Source organism: Notolepis coatsorum (assembly GCF_963971535.1).
Source record: "Notolepis coatsorum genome assembly, chromosome: 2".
NCBI classification, from domain to species: Eukaryota; Metazoa; Chordata; class Actinopteri; order Aulopiformes; family Paralepididae; genus Notolepis; species Notolepis coatsorum.
Window position 1 is genome coordinate 110,350,414 of NC_140166.1, and position 14,985 is coordinate 110,365,398.

The 14,985-nt window shown below is 41.1% G+C and overlaps 1 protein-coding gene across 1 annotated transcript in view; it reads right to left on the bottom strand.

Moving 5' to 3' along the window:
* adamtsl3 (ADAMTS-like 3) overlaps positions 1-14,985 on the bottom strand; it is a gene marked incomplete at its 5' end in the record, with an annotated part of 671,346 nt that overhangs the window by 180,311 nt on the left and 476,050 nt on the right. Inside the window, one exon of the mRNA XM_084308274.1 lies at positions 5,524-5,608. Coding sequence (XP_084164400.1) covers positions 5,524-5,608 — 85 coding nt within the window. The remainder of the gene's footprint in view (positions 1-5,523; positions 5,609-14,985) is intronic.

A 14,985-nucleotide genomic window follows, 5' to 3' on the forward strand; every position in this document is an offset into this window, starting at 1 on the left:
TCCATCAGAAAACAGAGTTGCTGGACATGTGGAAAGTTGGGACATTTTCAGAAGGGGTGTGAAGAGGTTGTGTCTGCAAAGGCCATAGGTTGAATAAGAACGAAGCAGGAATGCACAAGCGAAGCTAATAGTGCTCGGGAAAATAGAGTTATTAATAAGTTAAAATGGGAAAAAGGACTGATTGGAATAAAAATAGAATAAAAAATATATAGAAGCGTTGGTACATTAGATTATGAGTGGAAGCGACTAAGATGGATGTGCAACTAACAGGGAGAGATGAAATGACTGACAGATGCATGAGCCAATCGTACTAACAGTTAATTAATAGACCAATCATGGGTTTTCCTTTTTGCTACAGTGTGTCTGATCAACTCTTGCTGTGGCAGTGAGGAAAACGTAAGGGAGAATGGTATGGTGGACGATTTTTGGTATCTCCCACCTGTGCAGCCTGGCCCGGCTGCACAGATTGGAGAGAGAGAGAAAAATGGTCACCGCAATGGCTCTTGTGGTCATGTGAACTCTGAACCAGACGGTGTCAGAGAAGGGTTAAACAGTTGATATTAGACATAATATTAAACAGAGTTAATAACAAAGGACTATTTTAGTAGTGATTATACATACTTGATCCAAGGGTGGTCAAGGAGACTTAAATTTTTTTTAAATTTTAATTTAATTTCTTTACTTCATTTCTTTTTAATTTTTAATTTTTATTTCTTAGTGATTATGCGGGGGTATTTATGCCTCTAGCTGATAGTTTAATTCTGTTGATGGGTGTGTTGCATGAAGGCACTCACGAATTTTTGTTTATGTTTGTTTGCAATTTTCTTTGTTTTTGTTTGACACTGGTGGTCTTTTCAAGGAGAAGAGATGATTTATGTTTGCTTGTTTGAATCTCCCTCGATGTTTAGAGTGTTAATCTTTTGGGTAGGATGTATTAATCTTTTCTTGCAGAGTCAATTACACAAAACAGACACATTGAAGCTAAGTAAACATGGATAAAATAGTCTAAACAAAAAAGCTGTTGTTGAAAGAGTGTTTCCTTGTAAAAACAGGAACAGCTTTCTTAGTCTAAAGTCATAGTAATAACTGATATTGTGTGTGACTGGGGAAGAAGCCAACGGAAAGAGTGAATGATGATTTTGTAACTGTACAGACGGAAATGGGTTTGGTAGTTCGATTTGTGTAAATTTTGGATTTTTTGAATTTTTTTAAAATATTAGCAAAAATTATAATTATGGTTTAACATGTTTAATTTAGAACATATTGGTGCTATATAGTGGGTTATGAAACCCACTAAGGGTGGATTGTCGTATATTTATCTAAATAAAACCTGTAAATTAAACAATAGAAATTATGCACATATATGAAATAGCAAAGAACTAGGTTATTTTCTCTTAGAAAATAGAGACTCACAGCCATGCCAAATCACCTGTTAGGTTAACCATACATTTGAGTCAACAAGAAGGCTGTTAACTGGCCTCAGTCTAAATGGTGACAGATGGCCAAAAGCTACCTTGAGATGTACGGAGGGGAAACACTGAATACAGCTGAGGGAGGTCAGATTACCTCTAAAAAATGGACTTAGGTTAAACATTGCCATACGCATGGCAAGAATTGTAAAACTCAGCCTTGGTAAGAGCTGTAACGGAGTCACACGTTATTTGTGAAAGTTAATTAGTTATTAGGTCAGGGAAGGACAAATGTGGATAGCCTTCAAATAAGCTGAGACCAGCAGAAAAACGTGTTTGTGTAAGGTTTAGAAGAGATTTTATGACTACACAGCCCCACAGTTCAAAGGAAGGGTGATCGTTTCATACAGATGTACTGAGACCACAGGATGAAACCTCTTTCCCCACACAACAAAGTGGGATGGAGGGCCCAATACTTAACTTTAAGTCAGAAAATGACGGCCTGAAGGCCAGCACCAGAGTTCTGTTTACTTTAGCTAAGCAGTCCAAACAGGCCATTATTTCAATCTGTATGAGGGTCGCATTCAGGGACACTTGGGTAGATCATTCTAAGAGAAGACTAGTTCCTGTCCCCTCTATAAGGTCACCTTGTAACGCTGTTTCGCAAGACCCAAATGACTGTCACTTAGAGGGGAGACCTTCTAGCCAATAGAAAAGCATGCTCTCTGGGGTGACGGCACTGGATGGCGCAAGGGCGGGGGGGATTCTCTCTTCTCTATAAAACCTGCAGGTTGAATGATGGAGGGGAGACAGAGACGCAGAGACACAGACACGCAGAGAGAACGGAGACGCAGAGACTGGAGAATCCACCCCACCAGTTCGAGAATAAGAGACGCCACTAAGAAGCCCTCCGGGAAAAGTTGATTAGAGATAGAAATAATTGATGCTGTGAACCAGATCATTTAAGCTGTTGGATATTCCAATAAAGCAACGGTCAGACTGTTTACACCTGCCGCGCTGTCTCCGCCTCCACGTGATTTCCAAAGGACCACATTTGAATGAACTGTTACTTTAACGGGTAATACAACGAGCAGAGTAAGCTATTCCACTATACACTAGAGAACGATCATATAGCTATAACATAGAATCATTGAGAATATACGTTATGAGTAATTCAATTAATGAATGAGTGAGTGAGTAATTAAATTAAAGAGTGAGTGAGTAATTGAATGCATAAATCGCCAGGTTTTAACATTAGAATAGGAGATACTGTTCTCACAGACAAAACATCTGTGAAATATCTCGGTTGCGTCCTGGAAAACAGCTTATCAGGGGAAAGCATGGCTCACCAAGCACTTACAAAGATAAATAACAGGACTAGATACCTAGCCAGAATCTCAAATTTTTTAGATCAGTCAGCGATGAAGATTCTTGCTGGAGCTCTCATACAGTGTCACTATGACTATGCGTGTGGCTCCTGGTACAACAGTGCCCCCAAAAGTCAGAAAATAAAACTACAGACATCACAAAACAAGCTAATCAGGGTAATACTAAGGCTACCTGCTCGAACCCACCTTGACCCATCTCACTTTGAGGTCATGAGATGGCTTAAGGTGGAAGACAGAGTAAACCAGATAGGGATGTGCCTAGTTCACAGAATAGTGCATGGGGTAGTGCCAGTGTACTTTAACAATTACTTCAACCGAATCAGAGACACCCATGCTTACCAAACAAGGCGCAGCTCAACTGACTTTGTGCCAGTCAGATTCAGGAGCTGTATGGGGAAGGAGTCATTTTTATATTCAGCAGCTGTATATTGGAATAGTCTGCCCAGTGAACTGAAAACCATAGACAGTGCCGTTAGATTCAAGTCCAGCCTGAAGACATGGCTCAAAAGGGACTATACCTAGACACTTAGCTTAAGGCACCTTGCATGTTGTATGAGTCTGTATGTATATAAATGTTAAATGGTATATGTGATGTGTTGTGATGTCACGTTTTGTATGATGCATGTGTTAAGCATCACATTCCCCCACCCCCCTACAAGGACCACAATGGAAATAAGCTCTGAGCTTTTTTGTGTTACATCCTTGGCAGTATATCCCGACTGTGCTCTTCTGTCACATGTTTATTTTTTATATTGTCAAATAAAGTCATTCATTCATGAGTGAGTGAGTGAGTGAGTGAGTGAGTGAGTGAGTGAGTGAGTGAGTGAGTGAGTGAGTGAGTAATTGAATGCATGAATGAGTGAGTGAGTGAGTAATTGAATGCATGAATGAATTAATGGTATTTGTACTTGTAGTCATACTTTGTGTGTTTCCTAACCTTAGGTTTCCTAACGCACGCACGCACACACACGCACACACAGGCACACACACACACATGCACGCACGCACGCATTTTGGCGAGGGATGTGGGTACAGCATCTCTTCTGTGAACAGGCAACACATGGCACACCAAACACTGTATTCAAATGTGTCCTGGTAAAGCACTATTCCTCAGATTCAATAGAACAAGACAAAATAAAGTAGATCGCTGTCTTGTACAAATTAATTCAGTTTGATCGTTTTAACGAGTTGGAATATGTGATGGGAAGTATTAAATATTATAAATATTTTATAAAATTATAAAAATGAAAATATATCAAGACCTTCACTGTAACTGAGGGGTACAATTCCCTGACTGTATTGAGAGTATGGTATCATTAAACCACTACTGAGTTATGTACTTTAATTACTGGCCATACAGTACACAGGTATATATGATGAACACCCACACAATAACATGGCTTAACAAAGAAAGTCCTGTTTGGAATATTTATTAGAAGAGCAGCAATATTAGATTACAGTATTGAGAATTAGGGTCGCGCTTGTATGGCGAAGAATGTGCATGAATAGGTCAAGAGCGTAAGTCCATGAGCATATTACGATGGGGATAATTAATACCACCTGTAGCATAAGAATTATATAAGGCACACTCGTAGGTCAGCTGGAGATACTAAGGGGGTTCCCTCCGGTTGTAAGCCAGCAGGGGAGAGGAATGTTCGGATGCAAAAGTCTGGATCAACGAGGAATCAATAAGCTCCAGCTACGGGAGTCGGTACATATACTCCCCTCGATCGGCAGACAAAAGCAGCAGCTATAATCCAAGTATGCGGGACAGCATGGATGAAAGCCAGCCAGCCTCTTCCTAGAGACGGGCTCGAGTGATGCTCCTCACGGGTTGATCCCACACAGTAGTGGGGTAGACGGTTCTCTGCTCCAGCAGCCACAGTACCAAAAGCAATATAATCCAGCCGGAAAAGGCTCTGCATTTGCCGGTGTAGATTATCCTGTGCACGGTACTTCACATTAACTAGGTCGAACTTGACGTTATTTCACTAAGCTCTGACACTTTTACTATCCTATTCGCACGCGGTTCTAAGTGCTCTATTTAGACGCAAGGTTGCTCGCTTCACTTGGTCGTTGACTCGTGGTGAAGGCTTCAACTTGTTGGGTTAACATAACAGCTGCAACGTATTTATACGTAAGGTGAATAATCTAGTGCCAACCTCAGTTCTGTCTCGTATTACTGCGCAAACCTGGGCATGTTGAGACATGTCTTAGCGGTGGCTTTGAACTAGACATTGGGGGTATGGCCGTTGGCGCCTAGGGGGTCGCTGTCCAATAGGAGAACGAATATTATGGTCTGGCCTGTACCTAGGTAAAGGGATATTCCGTGTATATGTACAAAGAATATACAAGGGATATCAGACGATATACAAATATTATACATGGGATCTCAAGCAATAAATATATATATTCGGTTTAATCTGACCCTTTGTAACATTCACAATTAACAGTTCCTGAATACAGTCATATTCCAACTTAACTGAATGCACGTGTGTGTGTGTGTGTGTGTGTGTGTGTGTGTGTGTGTGTGTGTGTGTGTGTGTGTGTGTGTGTGTGTGTGTGCGTGCGTGCGTGCGTGTGTGTGTGTGTGTGTGTGTGTGCGTGCGTGCGTGTGTGTGTGTGTGTGTGTGTGTGTGCGTGTGTGCGTGCGCATGTGTGTGTGTGTGTGTGTGTGTGCGTGTGTGCGTGCGTGTGCGTGTGTGTGTGTGTGTGTGTGTACTTACGTGGGGTCCTCAGTGGCAGTTTGGTGCTCTTCCAGCTCGTGGGTTTGTTTTAACCAGGGCAGCTTATCCTCCACGGGCACTGGCTCTGAAACAGAGAGAGAGAATCAGACAGGAGAAACACACAGTCGAGGACTGAGGAAACACACGCACACACACAAGCACACACACACACACACACACACACACACACACACACACACACACACACACACACACACACACACACACACACACACACACACACACACACACACACACACACACACACATTGAGCACACACACACACACACACACACACACACACACACACACACCTACACACACACACACACACACACACACACACACACACACACACACACACGTCACTCCATCTTCGCTACAGCAGTCCCAGTGTCGGTGCCTAATGCAGTCTGGGTCATAATGGAGTGTGTGTGTGTGTGTGTGTGTGTGTGTGTGTGTGTGTGTGTGTGTGTGTGTGTGTGTGTAGGTGTGTGTGTGTGTGTAGGTGTGTGTGTGTGTGTGTGTGTGTGTGTGTGTGTGTGTGTGTGTGTGTGTGTGTGTGTGTGTGTGTGTGTGCGTGTGTGTGTGTGTGTGTTTCCTCAGTCCTCGACTGTGTGTTTCTCCTGTCTGATTTTCTCTCTGAGGTCTTGGTCTGATGCACTGACGGTACATTAGGCTCCCACTATATTTACAGATTAAAAATAGATTTTCCAAACCTTTCATGTTCTCAATATGCTGATTCATTCATTTTATAAATGCAGAGGAAACCACACGCACAAATGTTTTGACTAGTGCCGTCTTCAGTGTGCAGGCTCTAGTGAGGTAGAACAGATTTCAGATCACATTACTTGAAAGTTATTTATTTTGATAAGTGATCAGGGTTTTAAGTGTTCACAAGGAGCACCTCTATAAATACTGTGCTCCTCGGTTTCAATCAATCCACTGTATTTGCCCAGGATTGTCCACTCAGTAACGATACTGTTCTCCAGCGAGTCTTGGATACATTTACTAAAGCAACACAAAATAAAAAATAAAAAAACACATCAATAACATGATATTATATATAGCCAATCCTGTATGCTACAGTCCTGCTTTGAGCCTGCATATTTGTTTGTTCCCTGGTCGATTTGTCTAGCAGCTGATTCCAAATAGTGGCTCCATAGGGCTGAAGTTTCCTTAGTGGGTTGGTTGGTTGTTTGGTGGGTTGGGTGGTTGGTTGGTTAGTGGTAGTAATAATACCTAAACAAAGGTCTATTTTAGCTTAATTGGTCATTATGTTTATCTACTGTGTTCAGTTTGTGCATACCACTTCAATATGTAATTGTAAAAGCACTTCTGTTCATTCTCTGGTACCTCAATGAATACAAGGAAGACTGTTTAAAAGGTGGGTAAGGAGGCATCATTTATGGATATTGCCTTATTATAGGTAGAATACACATGCAGGCACGCACACAAAACATCTCTCACCTCAGCTTTCACTGCTTTCGAGCAAAACCAATTCTTTCCACAGCTTTGATTTCAGTAGGTATGTAAAGTTAATTAAAATAATGATGAATTTGCAAACTAATCACACATTGGCTTTCAATTAATTATTCACCCACAAGAGTTTGTAAGATCAGCAATTCTAGGTTAAACTGGTCCTGGATTTGGAAAACTAAGTGGAACACACGTTCACTTTAACGCACGAAACACACAAAACACAAAACACATCTCTCACCTCGGCATGTCTTTCTAGTACCGCAGCTTTCACTTATCTTGCACAAAACCAATTATTTCCACAGTTTTGATTTTAGAGTAGGTATGATGAATTAGCAACAATTCACGTACAATTGGATGCAACCGAATAATATCAGCCTGAGTCCAGTGAAAACAGATAACTGACAAGCTTTTGGAAGTAAATAAAAACAATAAGTTACAACTAAATACTGGGTCCTCCTCCAATGGCCCAAGAAATCAGGGTTAGGCTATAGAAAAAAGAAAAACGCTTCTCGCGCCGACCTCAGTAGACGTGAAGCCATAGACCACCGCAACACTTCCAGTATTCTGAAATCATGGGAGAGAGAGCGGGGGAAGAAAATTAATGAATGTGGATGGGAGCATTGACATTAAGTGGTTGTAGCTATGGCTGTGGGGGTGCTGGAGAAATTATCCAATATACTTGTATACGGCTGAGTCTCCTGAACACGGAGCGACCAATCCCAAGTCGATCGGCACTTTCTCGGCCGAGCTATAGTCACTTTTCCGCACCTACTCCCGAACTACGCATGTGCAGATTGCACACAGAGTCTAGGTTCATCAATCTGCGCATGAGTAGTTCGGGAGTAGGTGCGAAAAAGTGACGAGTCGGCAGACCGACTTGTAACTGGTCTCTCCGTGTTCAGGAGACTCGTGCGTATAAACGTCTATTGGATCATGTCTCCAGCACCCCCACAGCCGTAGCTACAACCACTTAATGTCCAGGCTCTCATCCACATTCATTTATTTTCTCCCCCCACTCTCTCCTCCATGAGCTCAATGTAACGCGGAAGTGCAGTGGTCTATGAGAGAGGTGTGTCTCGTCATACTGTCTTGTTTTTGGTTTTGTAACGTGACTGACGTTAACGTTACCTGGAACACAAGCTTTTATTTTAGTTCCTGGTGTCAAAAAGGTTTATATTAGGGCTGTCAGTTTATCGCGTTAATTAGATTAATTAATTACACAGCTAATTATTGCATTATGAAAATTAACTAAAAATGTATTACATAAAAATTTAAATGTAATTTTTTTTTATCTCATTCATTCCATAAGAACGTAGAATACACATTTACAGATTTTTTTTTTAATATGGTCCATTTGCATGTTCTTGGTATCTGATTCTAGGGTCTAGGGACATCTATGGATCTCAGGGAATGTATTCCCAGTGTCAGAAATACTGTGTCTGTTACTAGGCTTGAGTAAATTGTAATGAACCAAATGAGAATATCAATAAATCTTTTTTTTTATCTTTGACTGTGAATAACACAATGCTCAAATTGACCAGACCTGAAAAATCTAAGCAAATTAATAGATGGAAGATGATTAAACAGAAGGTTTTGTAGATACAGTACTGAATTCTGCCATCCGGACACATGCAATTTGAAATATGATTATAGAATATAGAATATCAGGCATTAAATGGTTATGCGATTAATTAGATTAATTAATTACAAATCCTGCAATTAATTAGATAAACGTTTTTAATCGCCTGACAGCACTAGTTTATATTTCTTTCCTGATATTTTTCTCTCCCTGGTTGGATAGCTAACGTAGTGTCAGCTAGCTAGCTCACTACCACAGGTGATATAACTGATTTTGTGTGATGGCAACAATGTTTGTTTACAGCTCCTGTGTGCAACACATTGTATTTAAATCTGAATACATTGTTTTGTTCCACTGGTCGTCTCTCATAGCCAGACCTCTCTTCACACTGTGTTAGCGCTGTGCCAGCAGTCCACTAGACTAGTAGGAACAATCATAGAACTATATGAGGGAACAATCATAGAACTATATGAGGAAACAACCATATAACTATATGAGGGAACAAGGAACAACCATATAACTATATGAGGGAACAACCATAGACCTATATGAGGGAACAACCATATAACTATATGAGGGAACAACCATAGAACTATATGAGGGAACAACCATATATAAGGGGACAACCATAGAACTACAGTATATGAGGGGACAACCATATAACTACAGTATGAGGGAACAACCATATAACTATATGAGATAACAACCATATAACTATTGTATATGAGGGAACAACCATATAACTATGAGGGAACAACCATAGAACTATGAAGGAACAACATATTTTGTATCCCTCCATCTCATCTCCCCACTCCCCCTGTAGTTCACCCGGGGCCCCCAAAGGGTTCGCACACCACAGATTGGGAACCACTGGCCTAATAAATAAGATTGACGGATTAATGTGAACAAGAAACAGAAAGACTATTGAACAACAATATTAAAAGAGGGGCAGCTTGATGGATTCCACTGATCAGCCTGTGGATGTGAAATAAAATGCTCACATCCCTCCTACAACTTCAAATTGGCTAATGCACTCAATTTAGTTTCTAAAGGGGTTCATCTAACACATTTCCTTTCCTCTCATAAAGCAGGTAATGAAATACATTGTTGCTTAATTATTCATTAGTCTATAGATTGCTTTGCTGTCACCAAGGGACAAGAAAGAAAATGCATATGGCTACGGCTCAATAGTCACAGATTCGCTGGGGATGGGCTGATTGGAAATTCAAATGAATATGCCATGAATATCTTCTGTCAGAGCAGTTTGCTGTGGAGTCACTGCCTGTGGGAAGGGTATCTGCCAGACAGCCTGTACTTATTACCCTCTATAACAGACGTTGAGTGTTTATGTTGGGGGGGGGGGGGGGGGGGGGGGTTGAACATAATACCAGCAATATATATTTCAAATGTGTAAAGTACCGGTGTGGGTCCTGGATATGTTCGCCCTGGCAGATTGGGGTCCATTCTTCAGTTGAGTCGCATAGCCAACGTCAGGCATTTATCACACTGTACCAAAGATCATTGGCTGCATGTGGTCTCATGGCGAGCATGACCATAACAATGCTGTGAACGTGCACACGGCTCTGGGTGTGCATGGTGACATGTACATGCATGTGTGTGTGCACATAAGCATGTGCCCAATCGTGATTGTATGTGCACATGTTAATGTTTTCATTTAAATTGTATATCGATGACCGTGCACATGAATATGGGTGTGCACGTGGGTATGGGCATGCACTTGTATGTGAGGGCTTTTGTTCCATGGATTGATGTGTGCAAGTGACAAAGGGAGAACAGTATTGTGTGTGTGTGTGTGTGTGTGTGTGTGTGTGTGTGTGTGTGTGTGTGTGTGTGTGTGTGTGTGTGTGTGTGTGTGTGTGTGTGTGTGTGTGTGTGTGTGTGTGTGTGTACCTAGATTAACTTGTTTTATGGTTCTTATGAATTTGCATAAATGCATCAATATTTACTGCTTTGTCTCAAAATCATGGTTTGGTGGCAGTCATTATAATGAGCCGTATCTCGCTTAATATTTGGAGTACAAAGACAATATTGATATCATAAGAAAGCTTAAGCATAAGAATCCCCACCTCCACCAACAGTGTATGAAACTCAAAATGTGTTTTGGGGTCAATGTGATTGAAAATGATAGAGCAAGTCACAACTTTGTGTACGCACATTTATATTTATTGATAATCTGATATTGAAAATCCTGAATTTCCCCAAGGGGATCAATAAAGGAATATCTTATCTTAATCTGTTGAATCTGCTTATTTATACCAGGGCAGTCTAATACTTAGTATATTGTATATTTGTACAGGGTAGATGTAGGTTAGCTATATATGGCCTGAACAGCTGATCATTTCCTCACCAAAACTTCAAACAGTCTAAAGTTACAATCCCTTGACATTTTGGAAGAAAATTAAATCCTTCGCTGGAAATACAAACGGTAGAGAGCTTCCTTCATGCATCGTTAAGGACTCTCATAACATCTCTGACAAATCTGCAAGGCTTGGTTGTTTTAATGAGCCTTTCATTGCCTCTGGTTCTTTGTTCGACTCTCAACGATACTCATGAGAATCCTCCTACTGTTTGTTCTGACGGTCATGTTAAGGTCAGTCAAATCCTTGCACACAAACTTTTAGACACTAGAAAATCATCAGGTCCTGGTAACTTTTAGACACTAGAAAATCATCAGGTCCTGGTAACTTTTAGACACTAGAAAATCATCAGGTCCTGGTAACTTTTAGACACTAGAAAATCATCAGGTCCTGGTAACTTTTAGACACTAGAAAATCATCAGGTCCTGGTAACTTTTAGACACTAGAAAATCATCAGGTCCAGGGCACTCCAGTAGCTGAGTTGTGAAGCGGTCGCCCTGGGTTCGATTCCCCGACCCGGTGGCCATATGCCACATGTCTTCCCCTCTTCTCCTCCCGTTTCACCCTTTCTCCTCTGTCGGTCCTGTGCGGCCAAAAGGTCCTGCGTTGACCAAAAAAGCTGAAAATGCTATAAATAAAATCTTAAAAAAAAAGAAAATCATCAGGTCACCTTTGACACGTCGTTTTAATCCCTCACTGGACATTTAATATGCCTTTGTTCTTCCCTTGTTGAAAGGGGGAGTCTTACAGTCTTATACTATTATAGGCCCATCTCCAAATCTGTTCTGGTTCTGGAATCCCTTGTGAGTGATAAACTCAGTTTATATTCACTAACAAAACAAAATCTGATTTTCAATCAGGTTTTTAGGAAAAAACACAGCACAAATAAAGTCTAAAGGTTAAAAGTAGTTAATGATTTTATTGAATCTTTAGACAAGAAGCATCACTGTGAGCCCTTTTCGTTGACCTATCTAGATAATTGTCAATTATCTATCAGATCTCAGTGCAGGCTGATGGTATCGCTTATAGCTCCCTTAATGTATCCAAGGGTGTGCCCCAGGGATCGGTCCTAGGACCACTCTTATTCACTATATCAACAGTCTCAACCAAAATGTTTCCACTTTGATGCCGGTGATACTGTAATGTACTGATCTGTGTCTACTCCCCATTCAGACCTCAGACTTATCCTTGCTATTAAGTGGCTCGATATCATTTGCACACATGGTAGTGGTTTCCTCCACATGGAGGCGTGTCTCAAGATAGTCGTATTCAGACTTTCAACTTCAAGTTCATATTTTTCATTTCGGCCCCCTTGGTAATTGAGTTTGATACCCTGCATTATATAATCAAAATCAAGGCCTATTATTTAGGATCAGTGGCCTTGGTCTATCTTGATATTAGTTTTATTATTGTTTGCTTATTGTGTCTATTGTGTTACCAATGTTAACGATGATATATTTACACCACAGTGTTCTATTTAAGATTTGCTGTCATTCTCTTGTTAGTACCGACTCAGGTGGTCAGCTGAGAGGCGAGCTTGACACCTGTGCGTAAATCTATCCCATTGTGGCCACTGTCTGTCACCTCCCCACTGTCTGTCACCTCCCCACTGTCTGTCACCTCCCCACTGTCTGTCACCTCCCCACTGTCTGTCACCTCCCCACTGTCTGTCACCTCCCCACTGTCTGTCACCTCCCCACTGTCTGTCACCTCCCCACGTCGCCTTTTTCTTTGCATCGTCGGTGTGGAGATATTTTGAACCATAAAATGCTTCATCGTCCTTGGAAACCTTGGAAACGAGACCCTCTGTCCCGCTTCTCTTTCTTTCAGTCTACCACAAGTGATTACGAACTACTGTACTTATATCTGATTGCTGGCTGAATGGGAGTGGATGTTAATTAAATAATGTGCTATTATTTTATTAAGATATTACCTATTCGTCTCACATTATTCTACCTCAGTCTGTTATACGCTACAAATGGTGTTCCATGACGGACGGACCAGAGTCCATTGATTATCAAATCCATAGTGATATTTTAAAGTGATCCAGTGCAGATCAGACCTTTATCTTTAAATGTAAATGTATCTTTATTATCATTTCTTTTTCATTTCCTCACTATATTTGTATTATGTTTAATTGTAATTATCCTGCCTGTGTAACGGAGGTCCGTGAGTAATATCCACAGTCACGATGGACGTGTCTTGTGAAGTGACTGTGGCAGTAAGCGGTACTGTGAGTTAAACTCACTTCCCCTTAACTCATTCACGGCCAACCACGACTATAGTCGGGTTAACTCGCCAGCGGTTGAGCGCCATACCCGAGTATAGTCGGGTTTTCGATCGTTCTCACGGACCTATATGTTACAGTTGAAAGCCAGTCGACATTTAACACAACGCAGAAGGAGTCAAATATGATCGGTCACACCTGTACCTCCCCTCTCGCTCTCTCATGTTGCTGCTATGACACCTGCATTTCCTCAAGGGGATAAATATAGATTAGGTGCGGATACACATACATATACCCCCCCCACACACACACACACGACGACCAATATAATATCTGTTCTTCTCTTTCTTATTAAAGGACAGGTCCATGCCACAATTGTCTGGCACAATGTTGACTAGTACAGGCCATTTCACTGATGGCTTTAGTGTTGAGAAACGGTGCTGCATCCTCTCACCGGCCTCCAATTCAATCCAATGGGGCAAGTGTTTTATTCTTCAAACACCATGATACATGTCCTCCTCTACTGAGGAAATGGTTGCAGAGTGTACAGCTACGGTGAGTTTCATAGGCCAGTTATGCATGAAACTGGGCAATTTATACTGCAACCTCAGTTTGTTTACTAGAGTCACGGTTCCCCTGTTACTTAAAATGTCAAGCTGGAACAAATTCCATTGGGTTACAGTAACTCAGCCATGACAGTAATTTGAATGATGATCATTTTTGGATAATCTCACGATCAAAATGTATTTCCTGCTCTATCTAATTACTGTAATACAATTACATCTAATTACTGTGATTTCATCATATATAATTACTGTAATTGAATTATAGCTAATTGCTGCAATCCAATCATATCTCATTACTATAATCCAATTATATCTGATTACTGTAATCCAAGTATATATCCAATCTGTTATATATCCAATCTGTTATTCCACCTCAATTCCCACCATAATTAATTTCTATACAGAAGGTAGTATTCATATTCCTCCTTCTGAATCCCTATTTGGTAGTGTATTTCTGCTTCATACTATTTAATAGTTAGTAGCCTATACAGTATGTAGTATGCATGCTATTTAGGTAGCAGTCTACATAGATATATGGCAGTCTATTCCAACTGCACACTATTAAGCAGGCAGTGTGCTGTATGATCTTATAGCCAGTCTACCAGGCAGGAGAAGCCCCTATCTAAACACTGCCAGTACTGGCCGCCATAAATCTCCATATGTCAACTAAATATTTATGTAGCAGACCATTAACAACCATGGGCTTATTATCACAGCTAGCGGTGGCTGAGAGAGAGAGAGAGAGAGAGAGAGAGAGAGAGAGAGAGAGAGAGAGAGAGAGAGAGAGAGAGAGAGAGTGAAGGAAATAGATGGAGAGAAAGAGGGAGAGAGAAAGAGATACTTTCGGGCAAGGGTGTGTGTGTGTGGTGTGTGTGAGGTATATTGTGTGTGGTGTGTGTGTGTGAGGTGTGTGCATGTGCGTGCTGGTCAGCATGTATTCATGTGCATATTAAAGGATGTGGGTGAGCCTCATACCAAATGCCTTCACTTATTATGGCAGAACACTCATAACTGGCAGTGGGTGCAGACATCTGGAATATGTGGCGAAAATATTAGCCGAGCGTTTAAAGAACCCCTGGTTTAACGAGGAGGGATGATGCTCGTTTAGAGTGAAGACAGATTATAAATCAGACCTGCTAAATGAGCCCGGCCTGTTTTATGTAGTAGTGGAAAGTAACCAAGTATTTTTACTCAAGTAATGTACTTGTGAGATACTTTACTTGAGTATT